Source organism: Grus americana, chromosome Z, assembly GCF_028858705.1.
Source record: "Grus americana isolate bGruAme1 chromosome Z, bGruAme1.mat, whole genome shotgun sequence".
Lineage (NCBI taxonomy): Eukaryota > Metazoa > Chordata > Aves > Gruiformes > Gruidae > Grus > Grus americana.
In genome coordinates this window covers 46,416,039-46,439,014 of record NC_072891.1, presented here as the reverse complement: position 1 = coordinate 46,439,014, position 22,976 = coordinate 46,416,039, and the positions used below count along the sequence as shown (strand labels likewise).

Below are 22,976 nucleotides of genomic sequence, written 5' to 3'. Positions count from 1 at the left end.
GAGTGACTTTAAGTATTATGCTACAGGGCTCTACAGTGCAGTCAGTAAGATAAGGGTGATAAGGAGCTGCTTTTCAGATAGGTGGTCAACTGCAATGGATGCCCTGTATCTCACACTGCTCACGCTGCCTGGCTGGCTGGCTCAGCCCTAAGACTTCGCCCAAAAGAGCTGACAGAAACTCTCCTCTACACACACCCCAGTCTACTCACCTGGCAGCCCACATGAGAAAGAATAAATCAGTTCTGTGGCATTCCTGGGCTGCTGCTGCTGAGGCAGGTAGTTCGCCTGCTTGTAAGAAGGTGGTTTATGTGCCTTCACATAGATTCATCATGTTAGCCAGGTTAATAGTCTGCTGAAATAAAGACAATCTAAACACTTTTTAAGGGGGTGCTCCTGTACAGCACATGAGTAGATGTATAGTTCTGTAGTCAGTAAATACAGTTATATTTAGATTATAGACACTAACGTATTGAGAGCTACTAAGCAATCTCTACAGTCTTGATTTCAGGAATAAGGGCTCCCCAAATGATTTAATAAAGCACAAAGGAAACAAGGTTTCCTATTCACTGAATGACAACAACTCCAGTTCTTTCAATAAAGTGGAAACTAGTTCCCACAAGAGCCTGAGAAATGCTGAAGGCAAGAAGGGTAAATCATCAAAATGGTTATTGAGGGAAGAGAGAGAGAGAGGCAAGAGGTCAGCACGCCGATTCTCAGAAGAAGCAACATACTAAATCAGCACCATTCCTGTTGAAGTTGTTTTTACAAAACAGCCAAACTATCAGGGAAATCTCTTTGGACTTAAACAAAAATTTACAACGATTTACAAGCCTGCTGGATGTGCAAATATTTTTGCTACAGGTTTTGCTTACACAACCAATAGATACTTGCTGGGTATAATGAAACTACTCAGTATTCATTCTGAACAACTTATGGTGCAAACTCAGGAAAAGAGTTCAGTTTTCACATTAACCAAAACCATTTTCAATTCTTTAGTCTGCTCCTATCTGCCTTATTTGTGATTTTAGAGTTGATTCTGGGACACTAGTAAGGTGCATCCTCAAAGAGATACATATAAGTAAAATGCCAGAAAACTCTTTTATTTCAGACAGCCAGTTCAGCATCTTACAACTTCAGCTGTGCAACATCACTTTCTCCCCTACACTTGAAGCAGCTGTTGTACAATGTATTGAATTTTCAGGAACAAAACCTTGATCAAAACATAGCATTAAAATCAAGGTCCTTTTTCAAGAAATGACTGAACATCAAGATGCATAATGATACTTACTGTCCCTTCCTTTCCTCCATTCCAATTAAAGCTAATTTTATTTTCATTAACTTTACAGCAAAAAACAAACTCCACCTTGATTTTATAGCATCTTCAAATATTAGTCTTTGAACATTCTGATCTCAGGGCAAAACTGCCCAAAGAGCCTTCTACGGCATACAGAGAACAGTGGACATGCACACCTCTAAAGCTGTCAAGGTCAGAGCTCAACCTCAGTGTTTGGGTACAGCTCAGGTTCAGCCACCACTGCTTATCACTTTGAGCTCTCCAGCTATTTTGACAATTCTACCTGCAAACATGTTCACTGCTCAGAGCCGCAGTCATGCTGCCTAAGTACCTTCACTTTTGCACATACAAACCAGGATTTATAATCCTAACTCTTAAAAGCTGAGGGTTTTAAATGCTAATGCAAAGTTGAAACAAATGCAAGAACTGGGTAAGATAAAACCCAAGCAACCTAGGGGATGCCAGCTTATGAGAAATCAGTTCAAAATTGAGCCCCAAGTGTATAATAAAAACATACTTTGCATAGAACTGGTTTTGAGGAAGATTTATACAGAGATACCTTTCTTCTGCTAATCCCAGTCTTGGACCAAAACAAGTGATTAAAGCCTTCACATAGCACAGACACAACTAAGCATTTTGAGTTCACAGAATTTAAAATGTTAATATTAAAAGCAGCTTTCAGTATTAAAAGCAGAAAATAATGCTCAGCCTCAACAGCCACAGAGCTGGAACATGAAATATATTACCCATGCAACAGGCAGAGCAAGTCACAATATTCACAAAATATCAAAGTACAAATAATTAAACATTTAGTTACTACTATCAGTATGGCTTTCAAGTAATTCATATACTGATAACTGTGAACAATGCTCCTTACATTTAGTAGAGTCCACCACTATACTGTAAAGCATACTTCCATGCAACTACAATATTAAGCAAGAGGCTAAGTTTTGTAAAATTTGGCCTTTGGCAGGTTTGTTGAGACGATGGTAGAAGCAAGATTCTGCCGACAAAAGCTAAACCCACATAAAGATGTGGAAAGCAAGCAGTCATCATCAAAACTGTTTATTTAAAACCATACGTGTCAGAAGTTTGGGTAATGATTTAAATAATATGCAATGTAATGAGAAATGCAGGATGCTAGAAAGAACTAGGAACTGGTATTTTGTATTTACCTTTGGTATTCCAGAAGTGTCAAGCCAATTCTGGAAGATACTTTCTACAGTTAATCCAGCTCTTAAAAAAAAAAAAAAAAAAAAATTAGAAGACACACACAAAATTACCAATTTTTCCAAAGGAAAATTAACCTTTTAGAAGCTGAACAAACCCCTGAATTCCCAGTATTCCCAGGCTGTACTGCAGTGGTATTACATTCTTTTTTTTAATAAATAATACCATCAGAGGTGATATGAAAAAATTAAAACAAGATTATTTTTTGTGTGCTTAAAGCTCAAACGGCAAATTCAGTGCTTATAAGGATTGACAGAGAAGATGTAAGATGGTAAACTGCACTTATGATACATGTAAAGTATGAACAGGTGCTCTACTTCTTGTTGAGTGGATTTTTGTTTTTCTTACAGAAAAAAAATCACAGGCAAGTAAATTTAGCTGGAGACATTCAAACCCAGTATTTTATTACAGAAGCAGCCTAAATGTAAAGATAAAATATCAAAGTAAATGGAATCAAATATAAAATTCCTTAAACTTTTGGGTTTAAAAGGCACTGATGGATATTAATCCTCAAAGTTACCAAGTATCTAATATATTTCAGTTTCATCTTTTCTGCACTTTCTTTATATCCTGATAACATTCACAGTGAAGTCACAGAATAGTCTGGAGCCCCAACAAAAGGAAAAAGTTTGTCATGATCAAGCTGTGTGGGACTGAAATAACCACATGCATAAGTATTTGCCAATTCAGAAATTATATATCCCCTTTAACTTCTGTAAGCAACTTCTGTTGCATTTACTTAAACTCTGGTTGAAGTCTTCCCAACTTGCAGAGAAGCTAATTTTAAAAAATAAAATTAAAAAATCACACTGTCCATGCAGTGTGCCAATACTGAAAAAGGAACTTGAGTAAGCCTTCAATGAATGTAAATATTCTGAGAAGCAGAATAGATGTGCATGGTCCTGTGCATTATAATGCCCTGGCAAGACACGTTGTAACACTTGCAGCTACCTTTATGTGTATAATGTAAACCCATAACCAACAAAGCATTCACGAAAAGAACAGCCATTTAGAAGCTCTGAAGCAGGAAGGCAAGCAACCCAATATAATTTTTATTTTAATTACATAACAAGCCTTTTTTTTTCCCCCTACCCCTGACAAAGCTGCACTCAAAATTCTGACCCTAAAGGATGTTTATTTATGGACTGTATCAGTGACTAAGAAGGATTTGTAACGAATACATTAGTCATTTTTACTGAACAATTTTTAAACACCTTTAAATATTAACTTTCACTATGCCAATGGGAGAGAGATCAATCATTGTTATGCCTGACATGCAAATGGGAAAACTAAGGCTTAGAGAGCTTATGGAGTCTCAAAAGCAGTCAAACACTATGTTAGTGGATGGCTCTTAAACACATTCCTAGAGTAAAAATTTCTGTGTGTTTAGTGATCATAGTTATTACATTTTTTTTAACTTGGCTAGTTTTATTTGGAATGACCAAATATTTACATTATTGACATTAACACCTCTAACAGCAGCACTTTTCCAGACATGGCTTATATCCTGAGCTAGATATTCTTATCTTTGTTGAATCCAAGATGAAAAATTTACCGTCTGTCTCCAAGCAGAACTGTGTTAGCATTCCTTTGAGGTAGAATTAGCAGCTACAACTTCCACTCTACACCCTTCTGTTGGGAGATCTGCTATCCCTACTCACACTGAGCAGTATTCCGAAGGAGGATCCATTAAATGAGCAGGCCCACCTAACACAATAAAATTCTGCCAATGTGAATTAGGGGTGGGAGAATCTGATCAAAACAGACAGTCAGCTGCCTTCTCATTGAGTAATTGTTCCATGGCATATGCAAAAAAAAAAAGCAATTTGGTCTTAATAAGCTGGTCTAACATACACAGGAATTTTGTAACAAAGGCAAAAAACAGACACCAAGTGTCTTAAACATAAGAAAGTCTTGCTTTACAAATGCTGCCCTATGTCATTCAGCCACTAAGATATGCTTGCATAGACAGGCTACAGCATCATACTGAAAATCAGAAGAAGCTACAGAATAAAGAAAAAGAACATTCAGATTACAATGAAAATAAAGCCATTTATACGTGCTTTCATTTTCTATTAATAGTTTTCTTCAGTTTTTGATCAGTTGTATCTCATGGCGCAGGCCAAGGAGGCTTAATGTGGAAAAAGCAGTAGTCTATTCACTGCTGGTAATATATTTTGATAGTTCATGCAACTTAGGTCTAAACTTTACTTCAACAATGTCTTTACAAGTAATAGATGACATATCAGCCTGAGGTGACTTAAAAGGTCCCAGAAGGGACAGTAATTCCCATAGAGACAAAGATATCTTCCTAATCACTAAATTTGAAGTGTGAAAATATCTCTTGTAACATTTGGAGATCTGTCACAAACAAAAAAAAAAATTCCATCTGATCATGTAGTTCAAATAATTGCAGCAGTCATGCAGACGCATTTCTACATGGCCAGGATTCTGAATTTTCAGCAATTGACTATTCTGCAAGTCTGATTACTATGGAAATCGATTTTCTACATATAACTGAACATATACACCATGCTTATAATGGGGTACTGTTCTAGGTTCAAATGAACCATTAAATATCCAGATTTGGGCAGCTTTTTATCATATTTTATTTGTGCAAATTTATTAAATTTAGAGCATTTGAGTGGCAGATAATTACCTTTACCTTACTACAGTGCTCTAAAAATTGGTGTCTAATCTAAGTTAGTTAGCTGAGTCCCTTCCACAGGGAATGGAGAGAAAGAGAAGTATCTGCAGGCAGTCAGCAAGTTCACCTTCCTCGGGATAAGATGACGTTTCTTCTTGTGTTCTTATTTCTGTCTGGTTACTACAGAGAGTGCATACAGGACTAGCTTAAAACTGAACACTCAGATTTTATATAGTCAAAGTTAGATCAGGTGGATCGTATCATTTATTCTGTCTCAAGCAGCATAATGAGAATAACAATTTTTATTTGTTATTGCCTTAATCAAAACCATTATAGCTTAGTGTTCCAATACTGAAGCAGAGCTAGCAGTGAGGGGAAAATACTCTTATTTGGGCATTTAATTTGTTTTACCTAGGATAGGTATAAGAAACACAGTCTCACAATGACAATTTGTCCTTTTTTTTCCCCCTGAAAATAAGCTTTATTTAAAGTGCAAGATTTCCTCAGGGAAAAAAAAAACAAAACCTATGCAAAATAATAACAGTACATTTGCTATGTAATGCCTTTTTTAATATATGGTCTATTTCTTTCAAAGCCAACAACAGCTCATTTCAAAACACTGGCTTTGAAATGAGTTTATGACACTGAGGGGCATTGCACTGTTCTGACATCACACTAATCCAGGCAGAAACCCCACTAGTAAGTTGCTCGGCCTCTCCTGAAACTTTCATTTTTTTTCTCAAGGGCACAGACAACAACATTGCTACTTCTCTGCCTGCAGCACCCTCCATTTCACCTAAACACCTGTCGTGACCATATGCGGTCTTCTTTCTTTGTACTTTCACACACTTTTTTTTTTTTTCCAACTTAGGACATTTTTGTTGGCACCCATCAAGAAAAGCAACTGGCTTTAGAATTTTGCAGGCATTCACTACTTTTATTCCAAATATATTGGTAATATGCAGACTATTGCAAAGATCTACTCTGAATGTGTTGAGAGTCAATACTGAAGAGCTGTGAAGTTCTTGGGAAGGTTTCCACTAACTTGTTGGGTTTTGGATCAAGCCCAAAATATAGATCACAAACAGATTGCTATTTCAAAACAAATGTCCTAGAGAAAGGACACAGGCCCTGATATTTATAGAGGCTGCAGTTCAGTAAAGCATCCATATTCAGAAAGGGCACTTACCACCTGCTTATGTCGCAGTTAAGCATCTGTAAAGACTTAAACCTGGTGTGTGTGTGATCTCCTGAGTGGCCACCTGGTTAAGGTACTGTATTGGACTGTGGGATCTGGGTTCAACTGATTAGTGCTGTAGCAGAGCTCTTACAAGGCTGGGTAGGTTCTTCAATTGCTATGTACTACAGTTCCCTACTGTAAAATGAGAATGCTAGTACATCCATTATCCTATCCCTTGTCTATTTGTTTAGACAATAAGCAGATCAGCCTGGGAATGATCTCCTAACATGCATACATACTGTTCATGGCTAGATTGAAAGCTTCAGAGCAGGCTCTGTAAAATACTAGCATTAATAATAATTTGAAAATTAGCATTATAAAAGATGTCTATATATCAAGCTTTCATTGCAGAAGGCCAGAAGGCACTCCACAAACTGTAACGTAAAGCCACTTAATACCTCAGTCAAGGAGGAAAAAGCACTTTTCGAATAAGATGTTGCAGCAAATAAACAGTGTACATGAAAGTGTGCAACTTTTTTTTTTTTTTAAGGAAGATAAAAAGTCTGCTATACCCAACTGAAAATACTTCAACAAGCATATTTGCTTCATCTGGATATATACATTCATGCACCTCAATCATTTTCAAAGTAAGCCATTCCAGCTAAATATGGAGGCATATCAAAGACTAGTGACTGATTAGTGATTCTGTCAACTAGCCATAGGTTCCTGAAGATAAGATTTCCTTTGCTTTTTGTCCAGTGCATATATTTTAGTTTACCAAAACAATGGAGGAATCAAAAACACTGGAAAAAATATTTCCCAATTTGTTCTGGGAGTTAGATGCCTACCAGCTGTTTTTCTCAACAAAATCACCACATTCATGACAATGTGAGTAACAAAGCAAGCAAGCATGAGAGAAAGAGACATATACCTGTATAGCTGAGTAGTTTGAAATTACAGAATTATTTTAACATTGATTTAGTACCTAATTGACAATTTATGGAGACATCCAAGGAATGTGGTTAGTAAGCCTGAGTTATTAACAGTACAAATAGCAGAGCTGTAACACAAGCCTTCCTTTGTCTATTGTATATAATTAAAATCACAGCTTTATTAGTACACTTATTTATTTTATTGAATGAAATGAAATAAAAAATACCACCAGAAAACCCCAAAGAACAGAACTGACCTGCTCAAAAAAATCTGCAGTCGCAAAGAGCACAAGCAGCTGAAACTCTGATTTATCTGGGGCTGGTGACACTCACCCTCTGTTACAGAGCCTTAAAAACAGTGAGTCTTTGCATGGCTCACATGCTGGACAGATGTGGAAAGGATCAATTTACACCAAAGACTATGGGTGTAAGCCTTGAGGAGAACAGAGCCACTGGGAGTTTTATCAAATCTAGTGCACTGTGGTATACAGACACATAAGAGGGGTTTTGCTGTTGTTTGGTTTAGTTCATTGGGTTTTTTTAATGTAGTGAAGTTCCAAATTATGTATGAGGAAATAAGATGCCTCAGTTACAGGTGAAATGTATTGTAGATTTGCTACACAAAGGGTAAGATAATGTGAGGCTATAGCCAGTGCATGTTATATTTTAAAAGGCTTTGAAAACAGAGAAGGATAATGATAGGTATTTGTTTGTCTTCCTTGCCATTAGCCCTTCACACAGAAAAATAATCTGCCTTAAAGGCAAGCCAGGAAACTCTAAAGGACCAGAAGGTACTGCTAGGTCTGTCTGATGTCAGTATTCAGCTGCCGTCCAGAAACGGGAGGATCTTGCCTTGGAGAATGGATTCCTACAGCTAACATGCCATTTAAATTGAGTCAGAGCAGGAAGTGAAGTAGCCCTATAAACCAGGCATATAATCCTCCTCCTCTGAGTACAGGAGGCAGCAAAAATCAGTGACTACCACTTACAAAGTTATGTCTGTATCTTGGAACTGCTCATCGCTGGGAACGCACTAAAAAAATCTCCTGTAACTAAAACCTAAAAGAATTAAGTACTTGAAGGGTGAGAATCTTTTAGATATAGTCTGCTGTATCGAATAGCAGAAAACTAATATTGCGTTACACCAATGTAATAATTACAGAAAACTTCCATGCTGTTGTACGATTGCTTTCTGCCAATGTTAATCCTGTTCTCATTACAAAATTCTCCCATAACCCAAATTCTACTCCTAGCTACACTAGTTTGCCTCTGTTGCCACAGCTGAAGGTAGGATTTGGCTTGATTCCCTACTACTAATTTCTCTTTTCTTCTTTTTTTTTTTAATATGATTAAGTCCAGCCTCCATTACAAACTTCACTATATTAGAGTGCTTAATATTTTTCAAGTAAGAAGCATTTAGTTTTAACATTAAAATTGTCCTTGGTAGAATTGTACAAGTCTGGGAGGTTTTGTGTTGCTCTAATCTTGAAATACATTTCTTTCCTATGACTGAAACTTTGCGCAAAAAAACACTCATCAGCAGATGATCTCTAAAAATATTTCATTTTTATCTTTCCTCCCTTTGCTTTTACCTCAGGCTAGTATTTGTCTACTAGCAACAGAATACAGTCAAGAATGAAAAAACATCTTTGTAGCAGATAAGAAATAAAGGCCCTCTGTATATCCAGATGTTCTATTAATCCTGGCATCGCTGTTGATACCTGCACCTAAGGTAATTTTGGCAATAGGTAACTTCAGATAGGCTGTATGTCTGATTGTAAAATGAATTACCATAGATCTGAAATTTTGTCCATACATTCTGGAGTATGATGCAATGCAAATGGAGACATACTTCTTTTGCATTGTTCTCACTGAAATTTTAAAAATTTTGGCATGTTTCTAGGCTGAAAATCAGATGCTTATTCAAACAACATTTTACACTGGGTTTGGACTTCACAGAAACACAAGTGTAAAAAGGAAGGAAAACAGAGATTTTATTAACAAATCAATGTATAATCATGCCACTAAATAATTCACTTTCCCACATATTCCTGATTATATTTGGGCTGGAAACCCATATCCAATGATATAAACAAAATATCATCCTACGGTACCTCACTGGAAAATGTAACACCACCCAAACTAAAGTCATCATGCCATAAAACACATTATCTCAATGATAACTAGCTTCTCTGTCCCTCACCCCCTAAGAAGTGTTTCAGTAAAAAATTCAATACATTTGACTTCTATGAATATCTTCTCTCTTTTTTTTTTCCAAACTACTCACCTGGATTTATGAAGACTTTTGGAATACTGCTGCCCAAAACTGCATTTTTCAAGTGAATACATTATTTTCTAAAACTATTATATGTAAAGCTCCACTACAAAAGAATCTATTTGTAGCATAGTCTGTAGTAGCACAGAACAAGCCAACGGATTAAGCAGGGATGGATCGAAGCTCTGCTAAAGACTAGCTGTATCATCTTTAGCCAGTCACAGTCACATGCAGCAGGATTTTGAAGGACATGCCAGGCAATTAATGCTAGATTTCCGTTAGCTTTTTCCATCCTTCCCTGGTTGGTACACAGTGTGACAGCCAGGGGATGGTACCAGACTACAGCTGGAGGAAAATTCATCTTCTCTGGTTTCCCAGATCCATGGCAAAGCTCTGGCCTCCTTGCTCTAGGGTGCCATGTGCCAAAAGCAGCTGGCAGGAGGATCACAGATTAATTTGAGGAGGCAGCTGCGCCTGGCACTTCAGATTGCGTAGTGAACACAGGACCTCACTGCTGCCCTAATGTGCAAGTTACAGGCACTGCTTGGGGGTGGGGGGTGGGGGGGGCATGGGACAGCAACAGCACAGCAAGTCTCATATTTTTTGTGCATATGTGTCTTGATAATTTTCAGAGAAAGATACAAACACACTCTTGAAAAAATAGGCAGAACAATACTAAATGAAATCCTAGTATTTCTGGCTAGCACAGCTCATATTTAAATCTGATTTCTACTTTCCACTCTGACTTTTCTAGCCTAGTTCTCACTTACTTTTTTTGTTCAGGGATGTCTTCCAACAGCATGCAAAGAAAATCCTGGAAAACAAAGAAAGCACCACAGTTAGTACGTTTATGAAGACATAACTCTGTGTCTGCATTGCTAGTAAGCAATGGATTTATAAAGACTGCAGATAACAGAATGATAACAAAGAAGATTATATATATGCTATGGTGATATACTGCTCAGTTATTTATACAACATACATTATGTTTGTCAGTTTTCCAACCCACACAAACAAAAAGTGTCAACATTGAAAGAAAATGGGCTTGGAAAGCCTGCTGACTATTTTAATGCAATCCCACGTTCCCACTTCTATTTAATCTATAATACACAACACAAACTATATTTAAAACTGTTAAAGGCTGCAGATTCACATACTCAAAGGCTAAGAAACACCAGAATTAAGGGTGTTTACATTCTCTCCACTGTGCTTATGTTATCACACTGTCTTTAATTATATAACCACATAAGGCTTTTTTTTTTCCCCCTTAATGCACATACCTGATAGGAAGATCACACCTACTCTTCTTTCTGTGACAAAATTCACAATGTTGCTGCCAACCACATCAACAAAGGAGTAAATTCTTCAAAGAAAAGGTAGCTAGAAGTTCTTTCATGGATTTACAAAGAAGGTGCAATGCCAGTGGAACAGCATTACTATCATCCTCACTTATAAACAGTATGATAAGCCCTCTTTAGAAAGTTATACCTAAAATCACACAAAGGTTCTCTGGCACCCCATGCTATATATGACCTAATTTTAATGACAATCACTTTGACACAATGCACTCCTCTGAGCAATCTCATAAGAAGATGATTTATTAATATGAATTATTCATTTATATGCTGTTTCATAAAGCAATACATCCACTTTATTAATACGAATCTTTGAGAAGACAAGTTTCACAGGCTAATGATGTTCCTCACTGCAATATGTGAGTGCAGGCTGATTTCTGATTGCAAGTACTTGTTCTCTAAGGTCTTGAAGAATGTTTCCTAAAAGGCAGAAAACTTTTATTTAGAGAATCTGCCATGGCATTCAACAAAAGATGCTGCTTCTCTGTCTGATTGTGGCATTGTTAGGGAATCAAAGAAAGGGTGATTGCAGAATTGAAAATACTGGTAACATGGTTAAGCTTTCCTCCTTTAGATTACAAGTGAGATTCAAGCTATGGTGCAGTGCCTGTAAAATGTGCTCACAACAAAAGGTAAATTACACAGTGCTGGGCTCACTGTGGCTGTGGCAAGAATGCCATTATTAATAGAGCCAGGAGTCATTTTGTCCTAACTACAGTGTATTGCTGACATGATGATAAAGTGTGAAATCCCCTTATTTCAACATACTACGTGCAGTTTGGTACCATTATTCTGTATGTAAACAGAGAACTACTGTCTCCTTCCACTTGTGGAGGCTTTGCTGGAGATACAGAGTAAGCTTACATGGAAATAAAGAACATTAAAAGATCATCATCAGAGTTGTTTCAAAAATGTGTGAAAAGTAATACTGAAGCGATTATCCTTGACACTGTTTGCACCATCTCTGTATACATTAATGCAGCTAGATTCCCTGGTTGGATTGCATCAACTTTTTATAATCAGTCCCATAGTACACTTGAATATACCTCTGGTATTAGAAGTGGTTTATATTCTGTATATTATGCTATGAAATTAACCATCTCCTTTGTGATTAAAGCTGTCTTCATTTTTCCAAATATCTATTAAGTGTAAGGCAGTAAACATCATTCTACACACTTCCTTAAAATCAGGATTTATCTAGTCTATTTTATTTTAACTGCTTCTATTTTGATGCCCCAAAACAGAGTAGGAAAACAAATTACTACATATCTCATATTTGCATGGCTTTTAACATTTGCCTGTTATCAAGTGTGTATGACACATCCCATTACAGGTCAAACTTTTCAGTTGCTTATAATTTTGCCAAACTTTAACCATCTGGAGTGAAATTTTATCCTCAGGCTATTTTTTTCTTCCTCCCTAGATGAAATGATTCAGAAGTGCCCAAGAGAAAAGTTAGGGAATAATGTGGGGTTTTTTAAGCTTTGATGCCATTTCTTTAAGAGGTTCTATGACCTTACACTTGGAAGCAAAGACTTGTGGATGACCAGGGTAATCATAAATAAATGCTGAACCAGATCATAAAACAAATTATAGTTTGGTTTTTGTCTTTGTTGCAAGTAATTCAATGAAGCCAGAAAGAAATTATGAGTTAGAAATGCCATGCTACCACAGTGCTGCATTATTAACAAGCTGGCTTACATTCATATTACGAAATAATCTCCCTTCCCTACATACTCCTGTTGTTCTTCCCTGGCTGGAAACCTAGAGGCTAGAAAACAACTTTTCCCCATATACAGAAACTTATTCTGCAGTTTGTGGAATTTTATTGACATTTGGCCAAACTGAAAAAGCCTTTGAAAAATGAGTTCACACACGTTTGCTAAGGATTTGCTAGACCCTCATAATTAAATTCCTTAAAGACTCTTGTCTGCTCTCACATTAGTCTAGACTGAAGCCAACAGTTTTAATCACAATTGCAACTTTGGGCTGCTGCTGAGCAGATCAAATCTGGATACAGACTTTGAATTGAGATCAAGGAGAAGTTTTCTTTGTATGTTAATGCATGTAGCATGTCTGAGTCAAAGGCAAAGAAGAGTTGGGACTCAATCATTGAGAAGTAGGTTAAAAGAAGTAATTTTGAGAACCCCAGGAATGAAGGTTACTTGAAGCAGTAACTAGAAATATCTAGGTTTAGAAGACCTTTTATGTCCTGACTAAAGATGCTATATTATTACTCCAATTCTTGTCTTGAGCAATGACCAGCATGTTTCTAATCTTGAACTGTTTTGGGGCACCAGACAGGTACCTATGTCTGATCACCCATATTAATATTAAATAAAGAACACTGAATATTAAAAGACAAATTCCATCATCTTTAAGAAAAATTCAAATCTAGATATTTCAAGTACTCTACAACCAGCAGATTCTTTCAGTTAAATTCTCTAACTGAAATATAAATAAGATGCATAAGAGCAATGAAGATTTCATGACTAAAAGTGATACATCTAAAAGGACATTCAGTTAGCAACAAATAAACTCCAAATACTCTTACATCCAATTTCTTATGGAAATTACCCACTCAAAGTTAAACTATCCCTGTCAATTATGCAGTTTGTAAATGGCATAACTAAATGGTAAATGTTACTTTGTCCCTTTTGGGTGGAAAAACAAATAAGGAGAACCCTTACTAGGATCCTGTTTACTTTTATCCCCCCCCAATCTTCCTGGCTTTTATTTAACAAAATCAGCAACATGTTGAAATCCTGTTCTTGCTGTTTTGGTAACAAGCCCAGCCTGCCCCTCCAAAGATGACAACTTCCTACCAAGAGCAGGCAAGACTCCCCAACTATATGCTCTAGAATCATTAGCCAGACAGCTTAACAGTTTAAGCCCCAGGCGACCAAGCCACTGACTAGCTCCATTCAAAAGCAGAATTGGTTGCCCAGAGAACTGCATTCAGATCACTAGCAATTCCCTGAAGAAAAACAAACAACTATTGTGGCAAACAAGAAAACATACAACATATGAGGATCTGACACGGATTTCTGGTAAATCTTGTGGATATTTAAGGTGGTATCAGCCCCGTGGATGGCCCTTTCCCAGGATTTCTCTGACTGGGGTTATTGTGCCTCTATAGCACAGCAGCAGAAGGCAACCTGTATCACTGCCTGAGCTACCCAAATTCACAGTCCAGTGCTTTCGCACAAACCAATCTTAGTAAATTGTCCATACTAACAAGACTGAATTTGTCCTCTTAGGTACAGCGTGAATAACTAAGGGAAGCAAGCCTTAAATCACCCCAACTATATTTGTAGAAGGGTTTCTGTCAGAGCCCCAGGTCTTTCACAAAAAATATCTCTGTACATGTCAAAACACCTCAGAGCAGATAAGTCCATTCAGGGACCAAATGAATTGGAAAAAGTATGTTGACTGTCACTTAATTCACTGAACAAAGCATTGGCATTCCTCATTACCTTATTCACTGGAAGGTTGAAACTAGACCCCAGGCAGGGAAGTGAAGGCATGCAACTTGAACACACCTTCTCCAGAGGCTTTCACACCAGAGCCTATGTTGTCTCAAATTCACTTAAAATGTTTTAATTTCTTTGGAAGTTACACAAATGTCTCATTGTCCACTAAAAATAAAAATATACCACTGCCTAAAAATTTGAATTAAACACAGATTCCTTCTATTTTACATGTATAAACATGCAAGAACACACATATATACCTAAGAAAAAGATGAGGAACTAGACCTGTTATGTATCAATGGTGCTACATAGGGCCCTCAATCATTCTTTGGACTTCTGTTTAAGACTATCCAGCAGAAAATCATATGTAAGATGCATTTGACTCTGATTATTTAAAATACATCTCACTAAATCTAACAAAAGGTGGAGCTATGATTCAGCACTAATAAAACCCACATGCTTTGGGACTGCTTCCTTGTCATTTTGCTCTGGGAAATAAAGAATTTATCTTTTTTCCTATCAAATGATATTGCATAACAAGCTATCATGTAATTTTACGCTTGAAAGATGCTAAATGGAAGCTAAGCAAATACAAAAACTTAAGGTCAGCAGAGGAATGAGACACTACTGCGACAGAAGTGGAAATGCAAAAAGATACTCCACAGCTGAAGACTGAGGCTCAAGACTCAGTAAGTTCAGCAGCTATGGGAAGGATGTGTACTCTATCAGCAAGGTCCAAGACATTTTCAAATATATGGATCGCTTCCCTGATAGAAGACAATTTTATGTGTAAAACTTGCTGCTTTGTTTAAGATCTCTATACTTGAGATAAATGATACCAAAAGATACTTGTTTTTTTAATACAACTATACTGTTGGACATTAAAACGTGTGAGACATTAACTGACTTTTTAATCACTCATCTGTACTATAAATGATTATAAAACATCTGGGCTCCTCTTAGCTTTGCTACTCTGCTTTCTTCTCCAGTTCCATTTCTAGCCCTACTTCATTCTAATCTCTCTGTCCTTTAAAATATACTTTAAAACTTTTAAGAATAGCATAAACTATGATTTTTTTTAAGCACTGCCTCCTTAACTGTTATTTCACTATAGCAAATTATAACTCTATCAGATGGATGAACACTAGAGACCTTGGGTTATTATTATAGCAGACAGAACTACATGAAAACCAAAGTCTGCAAACAATTCAATTGCCAAGGTGTTCTTACTTCAATATGAAACTGAACAACAGCTTTAACTGTGTTAGGAATATCAGCAACTTGCACTCCTTTCTATTTATTTATAGTCAGTAACACCCCATTCATTATTTTAAAAGTTCATTCAAAGCAATTACTAAGTGAATTCTCTCACAGAAAGAAAAATGGAAGATTTTTTTTAAATCCTTCTCAAAGATTCCAGACTTGCTTTACTTGTCTGTTGCTAACTCAACTAAAATAAACAAAAACTACTATTAAAAACATACTGAGCACGCAATCAAAATGAAGGAAAAAGGCAAACTGATTAATGTTTGACATCTGAAGTCATTTCCTTGCACCTGCAGCTCCCATCTAGGAAAAATACTACAAACAGCACTGAAAACAAGACTAGTATTCAGAACATGGGCAGTTATTTTCACTGTTTTTACTTTCCCTCATCCCCACAATTACTAAAGCTGGGAACTTTTACAATTATTTTGGACAAGGTTAAAGTACAACACTATGATATTTAAACTCACCACTTGCACCTCTATTTATTTTAAATCGTATATTCATTTAAACACTGACAGCACATTTGTTCAAGAAGGAACTTGAATAATAAACTTTGTACTAACTTGACTTCATTGCTTCTGCATTTGCAATTCCTGCTGTGATTGCTTATCTACCTATACCAGACGCTGATATAAATACGATCTTTAAGATTTCTTACAAAAAAATTAAATGCATTTACAATTGGATATAGTCCTATGTCCTTTTAATTTTTAACATACTGACCAAACAACAGGATGATGTTAAAATTCTTTTCCTAGCAACTTCAATGGGAGCTGGATTTAGGCTGCTGTGAAACAAGGTAAAAGCACAGAAAGCACACAATAAAAGTTATATAGTACATAGCTCTTTCTCCATCAAATCAAGTATCTTCAAATGAAGGAAAGTATCTTTTGTTGACCTACATTAAGCACATAGCTATGGACAGACTGCATATATTCAAATAAAAACTAGCCTAAGAAACCTGAAATAAAAGCATCACTTACTCTTGCTTGAGTAATTAGAAATACTGAACAATTTATCCAATAACCAAAATGGTTGTTTCGTGTGCCGAAACAACATAGAGTATTTCATCTTACGAGACTGGAGTTAGATAAGCTACAAACTGACATTTCATAGCAGAGTGTTGGACAAAGGGAGAAGTCTCTAGTAGATGGGTCATTCAATTACAATGCAATTTAGCTATCATGACTAATAGCATAATGTGCTACGATATTTTGCAGCATTTAAACAGCCTACTGACATAATGCATCTCACATCAACCAGGATGTTGATATGAGAAGCTAACTTTTTCTTACCAAAATGCGAGAACCTTTGTTACCACCAGATTAAAACACTGGGCTGCTTCCTGTTTTTAGCAGTTACATGATTTCTGTAATTTTCAGAAAGTTTCCAGCTGTGAAGCACCATGTTTATGATTTTGGACACCATAATGTAGACAAGGCTCATATAGTCATCGGCATTTTCCTCACTATGCCAAATGTAACTGCTCAGGGTCTCAGTAACATGACAAACAGCTGCAGCAGTGGAAACATTAACTCCCTTAATACCCCAAACATTCCTCCACAGGGCAGAGCTGCCGTAGTAGAACTACTATGCCCAGCTCCTGGGTAACTTGACATACAAAAGAATCCACAGGTCTATGAGCTATTTGTACGATACATGAGCAGACATCTCACCCCATAAGAGTGAGATTCAAAACAGCAAGCACATGAGCAAAGAATCACTGTGGCTGGAAGAAACAGGAAAGTGTTAGATCCCGTTCCCTCAAAATCAGAGGCCCTTACTCTGTGTTGCAAGGAGACATTTATCACCACCCTGAATCCCCTCAAAGACTTCAACCATAACTCCAGAAAAGGCAGACTTCAGCAAAGCAGCTGGTTTCAGAAATTTACTCATATCCCTTCTCTCTTCCCCTGCCCCTCACTCTCATCGTGTTGCTCTTCTAGTGATGCCAACTATTTGTTTTGTTGTGCCTTTTGTTCCAGGCCTAGTTTTAACCATGATGAGTTCAGTGACCTGGTTCGCAGACACCCCCATGAACGGTTGTCTTCACAGCATTACAGAAGCAACAGGATTTACTAGAACTTTGGGTTTGGAGACCTATGTCATTCCGTTCTCAAAACAAAACACTGGAGGACAAGATAGTCCCCCTTTTAATGTTACAGCCAGTGGTTACAGGACTTTTTTTCAGAAAGACACAGGGGGAGGTAAATTTCTATTTATCAGCCCAGGTGGGTTCTCTATGTAACAGATAGTACAATATACTGTGCTGTGAGTTGCTCAATCTTTCCTTCTGAAGCTGTTCTACTTTGCATGGAAGAATTATACACCATTTATGCCAGCAAGAGAAAAAGCTAAGTCTGTAGTTCAAGTGATTAATGTATGCAGTTGGACTTAGGGAAGGCAGATTCCCATTCCTAATTTAACATTATTTTTTACAACCAAGTCTTCACCAATCCAGGAAGAAATCCTGTTCAACAACAACAACTGCTCTTAAGAGTGGGCTGCCACTGCATGGTATCACTGTCAGAGAAAGTCTACTGAAAGAAAGAAGCAGAACATCTTAAACATTCCTTTTAGATTAATGTGTCAGTAACAGAATGTTTTAGAAAGCACAGGAGTATGAACCTATACAGAGGCTGTGACAAGACTGTAATACAGGTGGGTGCAATGTCATAGAGTGATGGGGACATCACTCTGACTTCGTGAGAAAGAGCATCCTCATAAGAAACACTGTGAAATTATAAGCATTGAATTTCAAGCAGCATGCAGAGAGGAAGGAAATAAAGTTAGAAATCTAATGTGCACACACTGTTATAATTTACAGAATTTTTCAGTTACATTCCTACTCTGTGTTTCTTCTCTATCAGAAACAGAGAGGTATCAGGAGAAAGACTGACTGACCACAACCAAAACCCATGAACTAAAAGACTACGGGAGACAATTCCAGTATGATAAATGACCTTATCTTTGAGAACATCAGCACCTATGTTCACCTATTGACCTTTCAAAGTATCAAGCTTAAAAAAACCAAAATCACCCATTGTTTACATTATCAGATACTAGCGGGGTGTCTGATTTATGTATCACCCTGAAAAAAAATGTTCTGCCCTCTAGCAGGTAGGAATTTCTCCAATATTGCCAAGTTACAATTGCTTCTTCCTTTCCACCACAACCAGAAGTGGTGATTTAGATAGTCAAACCAAAAAGTTAGGTCATTTGTTTTTTCAGTAAGTGGGGAATAGCCCCAGCACAGTACCTGAGAAAGGACAAGCTGCCCGTGGAACTTATGGACAAATTTTCGTAAAGATGCAAGGTATGAAGCCTCTCCTACTTTCCTTGCTAGGGACCGCAAAAGGAAATAACCCTGCAAGAAATTAAGCCAGAAACAAACAGGATGCTATGAATTCACTGATGTCTAGAAGAAATAAGTCTTTATCACATTAGTAAAGCAATTTCAATAAAAATCATCTGACAGCACTCACCTTCAAATAGTGAACCTGCATGAAGTTTTTCTCTGCTTTAAGACCATGTTTGACAACAGATGCCCCAGACTCACTCAGTTCTCCTGTGCTCTCTTTTTTGGGCCTAAAACGGTAACACACTAATTAAGTCTTGGGTAAGTCAGTAAAGAAATAACTCATACATTACATGTTCTCATAGTTGAAAGCATTGTGAACAACATAGTAACTTTAGACACCTGTGAGTAGTTCAGTCTTTTTCTTTACCCTAAGTAAATAACTTGTCTTAGACAAACAAACAAATGTCATACTTTTAATGCAATTTTGTACATAGCTGATCAGACAGTCAGGGTACAAATGAAATCCATCACTAAGTTGATACACTCTTTTCACTGCCAGCATGACATCATGTTGCATGACATTCCACAGAGCATGGACACATCATGAACAAAGAGAAACAAACAAAAGAAGGCATGGAAAGGCATGGGAGGGAAGGGAAGGGAAGGATACTGAAGTCATGTTCAACTAGAGATTATTTTCTTATACCTGAACACTGGCTTAACAGCTTACACAACTATACTTGCAAGAATAATCTCTTTCATCTGCACGCAACACACTGCAGAAGAAATAATGGTCTGTTTTTCATTTTTGCCATTTGGGGTTGGAAAAAAAGTAGTTGAAGTTTTGAAAGAGCAAGCCTTTCACACACACAGAGGTTTAGGTTTTACAGACAATAATGTCTAGAACTAACCTACTTCACTGCCTGATTTTAAAATGTAATACAGCATCTGGTATGTCAGAAATCTACAGCAGTAAAGTCTGGAGGACTTTTAGACTCTTATGAGCACAGAGTGAAACTACAGAGAAGCTATGCAAACATTTTTTCTTCATTTATAAGCGGTGCCTTCACAGGCATAGTACTGAAGAGCCCTCTAGCTTTTTTATTTCCATCCAGAAAACATCCCAGCCAACAGTGGTCTGAGAACAGATGTCTGTCTGCCTGTGACTGAAACAACCTCTCCAATTCTAAGTGTGGATTTTGAAATGGCCAGTCTTGGACACCAAACATCCTTCCCTCCACTTCTACGGAATAGAGGCAACACAGGCCACAGCAGTGCAGGATTCTTCACATGACTCACACACTTCCCACAAGCTAATCCCTGTGATCAAATTTCTTTCATATCTGCGTCTGCTTTGAGGAAAACATTCTTCCTTTTTTGTATCTGTGTAGTGGTTTCTTATTAGAGTTTTCTCCGGAGTGCTAAGCTGGTTTTTTCACCCTTTAAGCACTATATTTAGGACCTATGCACATGAAATTCACTTCACACAGAAAAATCTTGATAAAATATAATTGTTTAAAATAAAATAGAAAAACAAAATGCAAATTCCATTTTACACTGTTCCTAACATAGTCTGTTACCATGCTATAGTTCATATAGAAGATCTTCCTTCAACATTGAAAGGAGGAGATTCATAACTGATTTCTTATCCTATGGTAACTCCAGTTCTTCAAGATAATGTAACCATTGCAGACCTGCTGTAGAAGAGCAGAGGTCCATCTATTTCCATTCTGGATCAGTGTCCTGGAAGGAAGGCCTGCTGGCATTCCATATGCGACTTTTCATTGTTCTCTGCATATATAAAAAGCCAAACCCATTTCATTTCTCTCATAATAAATAGCCCAGTCTATAGACTTTGAAAAATGGAGTTTAAGCACAAGCTACAGGATCCACACTAAACTGAAATACCTCCCATAATCACAATTATTCTAAATCAGGCAATCATAATCCTTCCTTCCTTCCTTCCTTCCTTCCTTCCTTCCTGCCTTCCTGCCTTCCTGCCTTCCTGCCTGCCTGCCTGCCTTCTTGTCTGCCTTCCTGCCTTGCCCTATGTAGATCCTAGTAGGTGACTACAAAGCATCATCCCATCTGGATGATGCTACTGAAGAATTTCATTTTGCAAAGGATGTATATATACCCCTGATGATGTCTGCAGAAGAGTGTAAATATTCAGAAAGTTACCCTGCTCTCTGCACCAGTACTTCAGCACACTATTTTAAACTAATGCTTAGTATATTTACAACACATTGGGTACAAAGACTGTTACTGTACAAAGTTTGTTACACTAACCTACAAAACCTGGCATCTAACCTAGTTGATGAAGCTAGGCATAATGCTAAAGGCAAGCTGATTCAAGGTATTCAAGATGCTACCTGGCATACTTTAGATATTGGCAAATTTCTGAAGGAAGCAAAAGATGCTGCTTTTTGTTTGTCGGTAGCGAAGTACATCACACAAAGCAAACGTACAATTCAGCAGAAGTCCTTGGTAATTTAGTGCTCTGATGTGCTAAGTAGTCGTGAAAACCTATGCAGAGACCACGAGAGACCACCTGAAAGGCACATTTCCTATCAGTGTGATAGAATAAAACTCTGTGAACACCTACAGAGCAGTCAGAGAGCATTGCTTCAGGATGGAAATGGACTTGACTCATGTGGAACTCAGAGACAAATTTAGAATTAGATATTAATGCTGGTTTGTCTTAATGAAGAATCAGTCATAAAGGCCAGGGTGTGAAACAATCTCAACACCAGCTTTATCCCACAGAATGAAATGGACTTCTCTAGTCGTCTTTGCTTTCATGAGACTGGATGAGAGTGCTGGTGCTGATACTTGCCAGCAGAATGAGTGCCAGGATACTTTTCACAGGTACTTTTATCCCTGCAGGTTTGCTTCAAACTCTGTGAAAAAATACACAGGATTCTGTCTACAGTCTTATCCTGTGGCACTAGAGTGCCACAAATTCCTTCTTCAATACTAAGAATTGCTGGTGATGCCTTTTAGAGCTGCTCCCTGCTGAAAAGACACTTACCTATTTCTTTCATACCTGACTTCTTTTTTCACAGGTAGCTTAAGAGATGCTACTATAACGTAATATCAAATATCCATAATAAGAAGAAACATCGTGCTGATGATCAGTTTGCTGAGTGGCTTTCACCTAATCTGAACAGGTATTCATTTGCTGGATCAAAAGTTAATAGGATCAGCTATCAAGTTTTGGGCAGGGTTATCCTGCTGCTAGAAGAAAGCATAGAAAAATCATACAATCGTCCAGTGGGGAACAAAAAAAGTAACTGAAGAATAAGTTTATGCTTGGGAAGAGTGGGTTGGCTGATTTTTTTCTTCCTGACATAATTGGCAAGAAGTAACAAACAGTTATCATTTACTTTTAATATCTTTGTATAAAAACCACAAGCCTGAACTAGCACAAGCCTCAGTACAGACTGAAAACCCAGTGCAATGCCAAGACTGAAATTTTCTCTCTTCCATACCAACTCAGGAAAACACACAGACACACTTTCAGAAGGAAGAAGAAGGAAAAAAAACCCCAGTAAACATTCAGAGTCCATGTCACAAAAACAGTAGAGAATATTTATATGTGACTGAAACCAGTGGAAAGTCCTTAAATGCAACTACAGGAAACTAGAGACATCAGAGAGGAAGAGATTGCCAGAATCCCAAGCTGGCATCATGTTCCTCTTCTAAAGTGTGCATTTGAGGCGTATTTTTCAAATGAGAAACAATTTGTCATTCTTTTGTATTAGCATTGAGAATACCACTATGCAAAAGGTAAGCAGCATGCTTATTACAGAGACTTATATCTACTGACTGGAATTCAAGAGAAAGCTTAAGTTTCAATTACAAGATAAATCAATCCTTCCTGAGTTTCAAACTACAAAGGATATTTTGGCCCTTAGAAAAATTGTTTTAAAAATTTACACCACATACACATTTGTTAAAAGTAACAACTACATAATTAACTCAAAAGATTACAAATGTGATTCCATAATGTTTAAAATG

General features: G+C 37.2%; 1 protein-coding gene across 12 annotated transcripts in view; it reads right to left on the bottom strand.

Moving 5' to 3' along the window:
• The window catches only part of AOPEP (aminopeptidase O (putative)), a 214,066-nt gene that overhangs the window by 95,430 nt on the left and 95,660 nt on the right, over window positions 1-22,976 (bottom strand). For 9 of the 12 annotated variants that reach the window (XR_008574757.1, XR_008574756.1, XR_008574758.1 and 6 more), the window contains 4 exons: window positions 19,141-19,243; window positions 18,915-19,022; window positions 10,329-10,372; window positions 2,470-2,530 (listed from right to left, as the gene is read on the bottom strand). Coding sequence is in view for 6 of the 12 variants with exons in the window: in XM_054810922.1 (XP_054666897.1) it covers window positions 2,470-2,530; window positions 10,329-10,372; window positions 18,915-19,022; window positions 19,141-19,243 (316 nt within the window). In the remaining 6 variants the exon portion in view is untranslated. The remainder of the gene's footprint in view (window positions 1-2,469; window positions 2,531-10,328; window positions 10,373-18,914; window positions 19,023-19,140; window positions 19,244-22,976) is intronic. The other 3 variants (XR_008574760.1, XR_008574761.1, XR_008574759.1) reach the window with 1 other exon arrangement.